Consider the following 10748-nt stretch of genomic DNA (forward strand, 5'->3'; position numbering starts at 1 on the left):
GCATATATGGCACGAGAAGGGTGGGTTGCGGCGTTAAGCTACCATTAATGGGCGCCGGCTGACACGACTCCCCATGTGTGAAAACACGCGCCGTCGCTTATGTGGAAACAATAGGCGACGCTAATTAAATTTTGCATACCGACGGGTCTTACGCGTGAGTCGCGGACTATGTAGGAATCAACGGGCGACGCGAAATCAATAACACATGCGGCCAAATGGTGGGTCATACACGACGGTGTGCACGAAAGAGTCGGCAATGCGGATGCATGCGGCCTTAAAGATTGGTCTCATGCGTCAGTACCGGGCGAAGTGACGGTCAACGGCTTTAACTTGACGGCAAGGCACGGTTTAACCTTTTGTGAGGCGCAGACGAGCGGAGGAGAACAAAAGTGAGCAATGTTAGATGGGTGGGGCAAAACTCAACACAAAGAGGAGGAGGCATGAAAAAATTTCTATTATATTATATCCTCTTACCACAAACGGCGATAGGATGGAATCGGACAAAAACGGAAAAATACGACTTCCTTCGTTTCAAATTACTTATCGCAGGTATGCATGTATCTAGATGTATTTTAGTTCTAGATACATTTATTTCTGCGACAAGTAATTTGGAACGGAGGGAGTAGAACTGACGCGATGATCGGGCGGGTCATCCATCGTGTAGCACTCGAGCAGTTAAGAACAAACCGATTGATATATTTTTTGTAAGCTAGCTCCCGATCGATTGACGTATGTATAGGTCGAGGATTCAGCAGGCAGCTGCCCGGAATCCGAGTCTACCACCCCAAACGTCGTACAGCATCTCCAACGTTCTCATTTGGACATTGCCGAGGAACCCGACATAATCATCTGGCCCGGACTCGGCGAAGGCCAGACAACCATCCAACAGAAGCCCGTTGGGGACATCGAGGTCAACCGTGACACCGCCGGTGAAGGTGAGAGCGACCTTGGGCACGGTGACGTTGCTGTATCCGGTGAAGTTGTAGCATGTGTCGCCGTCGTCGCTCGGGATGAGCGGGTAAGCCGCCATGGCCCCCCGGAACGCGGACTGCAGTTTCGCGTAGGGCGTCGTTGGCAGATGTGAGATGATATTGCCGCAGTCCACGATCAGGCCCCCCTCGAACACCTTTCGTGGGATGCGGAGCTGCTTCCCGCCAACGCTGATGCCGGTGAGCTTCACCAGGTAGGAGGTGGCATCATCCATGAAGTGGGTCATGGGCGTGAACGAGAAGCCCGAGGTGTTGCTGGGCGCGCCGAGGGCGAGGAACCCGGTGCCGCTGCTCACCGACGGGAGACAGTGGGAGAAAGAGCCGCCGTAGAGCGCGGAGGTCTGAACCGGGAGCGACTCGGGCGCGCGGCCAAGCCCGAGCAGGCCGTCGAACTTGTCGTTGGGGCCACCCTGCTTGTACCCGCAGCCGAAATGGAAGTCCTTGATGATGACGCCGGGCGCCAACGTGAGCGCCTCGTTGCTGTACACGCCGCTGGTCTTTGACCCTCCTCCGTACTCGACTCGATACCCGCACTGGGACTGGGTGCCATTGCCGTTCATGCTGCAGCCATTGTTCAAGTGGTGATCGGACTGGAGGATCTTGCAGACGTCAGAGCCGCAGGGAATGGGAGCATAGGTGGAGGACTTGCGCGGGTCGAATAAGGGATCCTTCTGAAGGTAGCAGTCGCTGGAGTTGCATGGCGCGCACTGCACCCACGACAAGTCGCTGCCGGTGTCCAGGAGGAGGACCTGCTCCACGGCCGGCGTGCCCAGACCCAACGTCACCACGTACTCCTGCGAGTCCACGAAGGTGCCCAGATGCGCCGGGATGCTTACCTCGCCCTCCTCCTGGTCCTGCATCTGCATGGTGCTCATGACGTAGTCTGCGCGGACGCGGCTTCTGCGAAGCGCCTCGACGAAAGATGATGGCTTGTCGGTGGACGGCGACTTGGCGCAGGGTCCGTGCCTGTGCACCAGCGGCACAGCGGCGCCGTTTGGCCGCGGCGCCACTGAAACATATATCCGAGCGTCATACATGCAGATCGATTAACGTCGAAAATTATGCCACGCTCAATTCATGCACGTACGTACCTGTGGATCTGGAGGTGGAGCAAACATCTTGTGTCTGAAATGACCTGGTTGACACCACAACGAAGCTTTGCTTACCGTTGCCTACAGCAGAAATGGTGGAAAGGTAGCTGCCAAATACGACCAGGAGGATGCACAAGAACAAGGGAGAAGCCATTGGAAGTTACAGCAGTATACACCAGGGCTTTTTACCTAGTCTAGGACGCCCTGATTTATACACCAACCACACGTTCAGGAATCTATGTGGGACTGACTGAACAATCACGAAAAATGAGAATGGGAAGATTATACCAAGGATGAGGTGGAGCCGTCGATGTGTTTACACTTGTCTTGGCAGTAAGTAGATAAAACAAAGATACTAGTAACTTTTTCTCCTCGAGTTAACTCGCCCTCCTTTGTCATGTACGTTCAGTGCCCACTTCCTACCTTGTAACTAGAGTGCAATTTACTCTTGGAGTCCAACTCAAACAACCAACTTCTAACCACTTAGGTTAAACTTTCGACTTTTTTAACGCCCCTTATTTTGGACCTTATATGCTTGTTAGCTAAACACGACAAAACAGGGAATCTAAGGCCATGTTTGGTTTATAAGTCCTAGGATTTTTGTAGTCCTAACTTATAAGTCTCTAGTTCCTAAAAAGTTCCTACCTGTTTGGTTTCTGAGACTTAACATGGACTAAAAGACCACATTACAACTATAAGTCCCTATAAGTCCTTTCTTGAGAGTCTTATTTCATAAGTCCTAAATGCCCACTTTAAGTTTCTATAAGTCCCTTCTGTTTGGTTTAAATAAGACTTATAAGAACTTTTTTAAGTCCCTAAGCCAACAAACACCCTCTAACACTCGTAATGATAAAGCCGAAGTAAGCCTCCAGCAACATGCATGTAGGAAATGGATTACCGTCTTCACATGAATTTGATGTTTAAAATTAGGGAGCGACTGCGTGTAAGTCGCCTGATTCTTTCTTATTTTTGGGTCAGTCGACACACAACGTGTGTGTTGGCTAGCCGGGCAATTCCAGCCTGATTCGCTATGCATGCACACGTTTCGGACCCATGCATAATAAGCATTCATGATCCTCTCCTCCAATCGAAACTTTTTTTAGTACCCATGCGTGTATCTACGCATGCATGCATGTACGCATGATGCTTCTGCATGCATATGCATGGACGCATGATACATACGTACTTTCCTCCAATCGTTCTCCTTTTTCATCTAAACTATTTTTTGGTACGTGGTAATTGCATGCTTGGATGCTGCTTTGTGTTACCCACAAAAAAAAAGGATGCTGCTTTGTGTTACCCACAAAAAAAAAGGATGCTGCTTTGTGTGCCTGTTTTTGTCGTTAAGCCAAGGAGTACTATGATTGATGGATTAGCCTTGCCTAACCTCAAGCAAGTTGCACTCCTACACCATCAACCGTACACCCCACCACCACCATCCCCTCGAAAACAAAATAAAAAATTATTGGAGATATGCTCTAGAGACAATCATGTATGATACTATTTCCTATGTGTTTATGAATAAAGATAGTCCTTGGACATTATCAATGATGTGTATCAGTAAGTACGTGACTTGTTTGTGGGACTATGCATTATATGATGACTGTCCTAAAAGGTCCCTAGTCGAAAGGGCTATGTGGACGCGCAGCCAACTAGATTAGCATATGACACGGTCGATGGCTTGGTCTCACTAGTCATGGAGCATTATATGCTAACCGGATAATATGGACTTGCAAGGATCTAGTCGGATCCGACGTAGTCGGATCCGAGTCGAGATAAGGTACGAGTCGGACAGACCCAACTATGAGACGCAGCGATATATCATCTGTGAGTCTCTAGTACAACATATGTTCTATGTCCTAAGATCTGAGCTGACGCATGTACTCGGGATGGTGACAGACTTGCTTTGGGCCGACCAAACGCTACTCCGTAACTGGGTAGTTATAAAGGTAGGTTTCGGATTTGTCCAGAACCATGCTGCGAGACGTGGTCGAGCAAGATGTGATTTGCCCCTCTAATCAGGAGAGATATACTCTGGGCCCCTCTTGTGATCCGACCAGGATAAGCATGGCCATGCGACAAGGATTATGAGATAATCTGTTTTGTGGTCGGCATCACTGGAATGAGAAAGAGGTCGGGATAGCACAAGGATGACAGACTCGTCTTGAGCCGACAACATATATCGTGTGGCAAAAAGAATGGAAGTATGATGTACAGGTTCGCCTAACCAGCTTCATATTCTGTTTGGTGTTCGGCATGCCTTGCTAGAGGCCGCTACCAACTGTGCAGTTCGGAGGTGATCCGAACTGCGACCAAACCGGCTTGAACCTAAGGGGTCGCGCGCTTAAGGGAAGGAACCTACGAGGTCGAATCCGGGGACACTGGCCGGATGTGATCCGAACTATATTCAGATTGTGGCCGAGTAGACTTATGGGCTTTAGGGTCCGTGCGAGGCCCAAGTGTTGAGCCCGCGACGGACGCCTATATAAAGTGGAGGTGCCGCACACTCACGCGGTTGATCGCTTCGACACTGTCATTAGGGTTTGCATGTGTTGCGAATAGACACCTCCACTCGCCGCCGGTTGTGTGATCGGACCTAGCAGTCTACCGCACGACGTTCCTCCTGCACGCGCGGATACCGTTAGAGGCGGTGTACTTGCGCCGCTCCGGCGAACCTGTACGTGGGAACCGACTACCGGCTGTACGACGAAGATCGGACGAGGAGGAGACGATCCACGCGGACGCGCTGCCCCAACCCTTCTTCCGCTGCACGGTACTGCGCGTCTAGTGGTAACGAACTGTGATCCATCTCCCGTAGCATGTTCTTGGTTGTTCTGCGCGTAGGAAAATTTTAATTTGCAGTCAATGCACCCTACCGTAGAACCCAACAAAATAAAAAATAATAAAACTTGCACATAATATATATAGAAATTATATTTATTTACAATATGCAAGAATAAACATATGATAGTGGAACTTTTGCAAACAAGAAGTTTTCTCAAAAGAAATGAATTAGTGGACTTGACGATGCCCTTAAACAAGAAAGAAAAAAATAAAATGTAAAACAATCATAATAATGAAATCTTCTAAGCTACAATGAATTATTGGCATTAATATTATCCTTGAAGAAGAAAGAATATAAACAAAATATAAACAAACAATGAAAAAATTTGCAGAAAAATTACACCGAATTTTGGTCAACTCACTTTGTTTAGCAACCGACTAATTGAGTACAAGTAGTGAATTGAATAATTAATTGTGATAGAGACGAGACATCACCACACCGGTTGGCCTGGACCGGTACCAGGCCATGCATGCATGGATGCACGTGTAACCCATGCGTGTAGGAAAACAGAAAAAAAAACAAGTAAAATCAAAAACATAATCAAACACTCGAGTTTTCTATCAATTAATGGAGTAGTGACATTGATATTATCCTTTAAGTAGAAATAAAATGGAAAAAACTCTTAAAATAATGACACAAGGAAAGCACAATTTACACAGAAGTCACACCTTTTTATAATACACAAGATAAGCTTATAATAGTAAAATTTATGGAATTGCGCTTTGTTATAATATGAAAATTTTGCACGCAATTTACATAGAAATTGCGCTTTGTTATAATATGTAAGAATAAATGTATAATAGTGCAATTAGTGCCATTGCTATTACCATTAAATAAGAAAGAAAATGAAATAAAAACTAGAATAAAATCAAAATGACAAAGTTTTCTAAGGAAGAATTAATTAATGGCGTTAGTATTACCCTTTAAGAAAAAGGACAAAAATTGCTCACAGATTACAGAGAAATTACGTTCTTTATAATAGGCAAAATAAGCATATAATAGTGGGATTTAAAAAAATACTAATAAAAATTGTATTAGTAGCATTGGTATTACCTTTAAAGAAGAAAGAAAATAACATAAAAACCAAAAAGGAATCAAAGTATTGAAGTTTTCTAAGAAATGAATTGGTGGCATTGGTATTACCCTTTCAGAAAAATTAATGAAAAATAATAAAACAATACTGACAAAATTTGCACATAATTTACACAAACTTTGTGTCTTTTTTCAATATGCAACTAATGGTATTTTCACAAAAATGAAAGTTTCTACGGAGGAATAAATCAGTGGCATTGGTATTATCATAAACAAAGAAATAAAAATGAAGTAATAACTAAAAAAACCAAAACGATGAAGTTTTCTAAAAAGAATGAATTAGTGACTTTAGTATTACCTTTAAAAAAGAAAAAGAAATAAAAACCAAAACAAAACAAACAAAATCAAAATAACAATGCTTTCTAAGAATGAATGAACTAGTGGCATAGGTGTTACCCTTTAAGAAGAAAGAAAATGAAATAAAAGACAATGATAAAACTTACACAATTTACACAAAAATTGTGCTTTTTAAAAATATGCAATAATGAGCATAATATAGTGGTATTCTCGCAAAAAAGGAATAAAAGTTTCCTAGGATGGAATGAACTAGTCACATCAGTATTGCCAATAAATAAGAAAGAAAATAAAGTAAAAAAACAAATTCAAATTAATGAAGTTTCTTCTAAGAAAGAATGAATTAGTGGCTTGGTATTACCCTTTAAGAAGAAATACAATGAAACAACGCTGAAGAAAAATTAAAATAATGAAGGCTTTTTGAGGAGGAATAAATTAGTGGCATTGGCATTACGATTTACGAAGAAAGAAAATAAAAAATAGAAACAAGCAAAGATAAAATTTGGCACACAATTTACATAGAAATTGCACTTTTTATAATTTTAAAAAACATCGCGAGGTTTTATTCCGTTTGGACTCTGTTTAGTATTTCTTTTTCGCGAAGCTAAAAAACAAGAAAAAAATAAAAACTAGCACTGGGCTTCAGGTTAATAGGTTAGTCCCAAAAATAGTATAAAATAGCATGTAAATGCATATAAAACATCCAAAACAGATAATATAATAGCATGGAACAATTAAAAATTATAGATACATTGGAGACGTATTAGTCAGCCCGGCGAGCGAGAGGTATGGAAGAAAAGTAGGGAGCTCCTATTCAGCGCTGTAGGCACCGATTCGCGCTGCTGGCGATCGCGCGTGACGCACAGCGAGCTGGTGCACTACTAGGAAAAGGCCTGTTAGTGGCGCACCTGTTTTGGCCATTAATGACGCACTACAGGTGTGCCACTATCATCACGCCATTAGTAACTAATACTAATGGCGCACCCCTGGTGCGCCATTAGTATACCAGACAGTAGTGGCGCACCAGGCAGTGCGCCATTAGTATGTCCCCTGGTGCGCCATTAGTATGCCTCTCAGGGGGCCATATTTACCTTGTGTTCTGGGTTACTAATGGCGCACTACTAGGCAGTGCGCCAATAGTGTGTTTATTGCAGTGCGCCACTAGTATGAATATTATGAATTTTTTTCTTTTCTGATATTTGCACAGGTTACAAAATTTATTACTGGACAGAATATAGACAGCATCACACAACAACAGCAGATTTATCGAATACAATAGAAGATTAGTCTCCGAATACAATTCATCATATTAGTCTCCGAATTCAAAATACCGAACAAAGTTAGAACATTACAAGTCTCGAGACCACGAGTACCGAGTTTGTCTTCATATTACAAGTCGATATCGATCATCTAAACTACCATCACATAGAAGAGAGCTGCGGTCATCACGATTAGCATCATCGCGATGAAACTGGTCTTCATCCGGTTCCTCCTCCGCTCCCTCCTCTCTCCCGCTAGATAGCGCGCGTATCTAGCTTCCGCCTCCGCCCTAGTGGTGTACCCTTTGTAACTGTTACCGCTGAAACGGTGAACCTGTCTCCGACACTCCTCCCAGTCGTCGTAAACTCCGGGAACCTTACCCTTGTACACGACATACGACGACATCTCTATGCACTAGCCAAACAAAACGTTAGTAGCAATTCAGAGACAATACATAAGCAATATATAAGTATGCAACAAAAGGATCGGAAGAGAAAAGCAAGACATTAATAGCACGATTCATGGTCCTACTAATAAATAGCATCGATTACATATAAGTTGAGCGACTGTCCAAACCAAAGAGACATACAAGTTCATTAAAGTTTAATTACAATATGAGCTAATCGATATTTCAGAACTACACATAGCATCACTACTTTCGACTCGACTTAGGGACCGGAGCGTGGATGAAGCCGCCGTCTATCGTGATGGTCATGAAATCACGGGCGTTGTCAGCCTGCATTTGTAGCGTTGTTTCTATCTCACTGTTGGATGGTTGATATCTGAGGTAGAACTACCCCGAGGTATGAAGGACATCTTGATGGATGATTTCCGCAAACTCCGACTGGATGCAAAAGAATTCTTGTCTGATGTCCATGTCCTGGATTGCCAACAAGCTTGCGGCCCAATCTTTGAGATTATTTGGTAGCAGAAGGTGATTATGGTCCCGTACGATCGCCCGCATGTGATGGAGGGCGTAGTAGGCATCCTTCTGACCGCCAGGCGGCTGCTTGACGCAGGGGAACGTCGTTTTGTGGGCGAACACGTGCTTGCCGTAGCTACGAATTAGCCTGCTGAAGGTGCCTCCAGATCTGGCGTAGCCAGGGAGAACATCATCAAGAACTTTCTTGATATTTGTGTAGTGTTTCTTCGACTGACGATCCGAGTCGAAACACGTGGCCATGGAATATTTCAGGCTTAAGAGGATGAGTGTGCAATGTGTGTCACTGCACAAAACACGGAATGTTAGGGGAAAAAAGAATGATCGAAATCTAAGAAATCATATGTTACGGGGCGGTGAGGGGATGACTTACTCGGGAAAGTAAGGCACGAGGAAGTTATCCTTATCTGGGTTTGCCAGAATGACGCCTTCGAGGTATGAACTCGCGACTTGCCGGTCCCCAGCGCTGCCCAAGATCTTGGCATGCATGTAGAAGGGGTCGACTATCACGATGTCTGGGGTCTTGTCTCTAATGATCCGCATCTCCATACTCAGCGAAAATAGCCGAACGAAGGTGTAGTGCAGTGGATGAAGGTTAAACATAGCGAAGATGTCATCAAACCGCAGGACAATCATACCCCCGATGGAGCTATCCATAAAGCCCTTGCCCTCTGGCACCTTGTCCATGAAAACCGGGTATGCCACATCATTCTCTCGGAGACGCCGCTTCTCCAAAGAAAGAACACTGTCATGCAGACTCCGCATAGCACCAGTTGCAGCATTGAGCAGATTAGTCGGTAGCATCGGCCTACCCGCCACATGCACCCTCCTCGAGATATCCTTAGGTGAAGGTGGCCCGTCCTGAGCACGGATCGTACTCGGTGCCGGCTGGCTCGCACCCTTGTTACTCTTTCTTTTCCGTCCCTTCTTCTTCTGCTGTAATGGGATCGAGTTCTCCTTATAGACAGCCTTCTTGAGTGTGTTGGGGATGATAATATTTCGCACCTCGGCTATCTGAGGCTCGGTGAAGGTGGCAGCTGGAGGCGTCTCCTGAGAACTGAATGCCAGACGACGCCTGTTGCAACTGGGTTTCTCCGCGGTACCAGCTAGATCGTCTTTTGCAGGGTTGGGTTCTTGAGAAGGAGGCCCCAAGAATTCGTCACCGTACCCATGTTCGTTGAAGTACTTACCAACGTTGGTAAATGTACCGTCGTTGCGTCATCGGCGTCATCCGGATCCTGTGCCATATGCATGTTCGGATCCTGTGCCATATCCATGTCCGGCATGTCTGGTAGCATTGTGGGGGTCTTGCCATGGCTTGGCACTGGCACGACTGGCGGTGTTGTCTGTGGGGTGGTGTCCCCCGCCCCCAAACGAATCTGGCTCTTCGGCCAAAGCATGGTCCAGCTTATGCAGGCGCTGAGGGTCATCACATAATCTTCGTCGGCCCCATGGGGTCGATACGGAGGTAACATGTCGTCGAAGCCCGGCAGCACCCGAACCAGTTGAACCCTATAAATGGTGGGTGGCATCTGATTACCGTGGAACACGCGGCTGCCCGGTTGAACGATTCTGCCCTTGGCGACATCGACCAACTTGTCGTTCACGAAGTGCAGGAGGGTGCACGGAATGTCGGCGGCGCCCTGCGAAAACATGTAGGGCGTCAGGGATGCCCAGTCAAAGGCAAGGAGATGAAGTCATCGGCCGAGAGGCTTAATTAGTTACCGTGATGGCGTCGAGCTCGGCTAATGTCGAGGCACTGCCAATGGCGGGCGTGCAAGTGACGGAGGGGCCGCTTGCTATCGAAGTGTCGGCCGGCGTATTCTTCCCACACACGGGTGTATTAAGCTGCAATGCCGGCGCCGCCGTGGGAGACACCAATGCCACCTCCGCCGGAGACACCAATGGCGCCGCCGGCGCGTTGCGCGAGTTGCTGCCCGTGAAGCTGGGAATCAAGGGCGGCCCCTGTTAGCCTCCCGCAATCCACGCCTGCAGCCCAGAAACCAAGGCAGGCATAATGGCGGTGATCGTCGCTCCCAGTTGGTCTCGCACTTGCTCTTCGACGATCTCCGGAATCTACGCCACTTGTGCCTTGAGTTGTTGAACCTCACGCTCCTGGCTTTTCGAGCTGGTCTTTCTCTCCTTTCGCCCAACGGTATAGTACTCCGACCAATTCATGGACAAGCCTTTGCTTGCCACACGACCAGCTGACGTCGGCTTACTGAGCTTATCCTTGT

General features: G+C 46.2%; 1 protein-coding gene across 1 annotated transcript; it reads right to left on the reverse strand.

Annotated features, from left to right (window-relative positions):
- Positions 1–748: 748 nt before the first annotated feature.
- On the reverse strand, positions 749–2234 carry LOC125521295 (aspartyl protease AED1-like). The gene is made up of 2 exons (XM_048686352.1): positions 2081–2234; positions 749–1998 (listed from the first exon to the last, which is right to left on the reverse strand). Exons 1-2 carry the CDS (start codon positions 2232–2234, stop codon positions 749–751), a joined length of 1404 nt encoding a protein of 467 aa, XP_048542309.1.
- Between the last annotated feature and the right edge of the window lie 8514 nt (positions 2235–10748).

Source organism: Triticum urartu, chromosome 7, assembly GCF_003073215.2.
Source record: "Triticum urartu cultivar G1812 chromosome 7, Tu2.1, whole genome shotgun sequence".
NCBI lineage: Eukaryota > Viridiplantae > Streptophyta > Magnoliopsida > Poales > Poaceae > Triticum > Triticum urartu.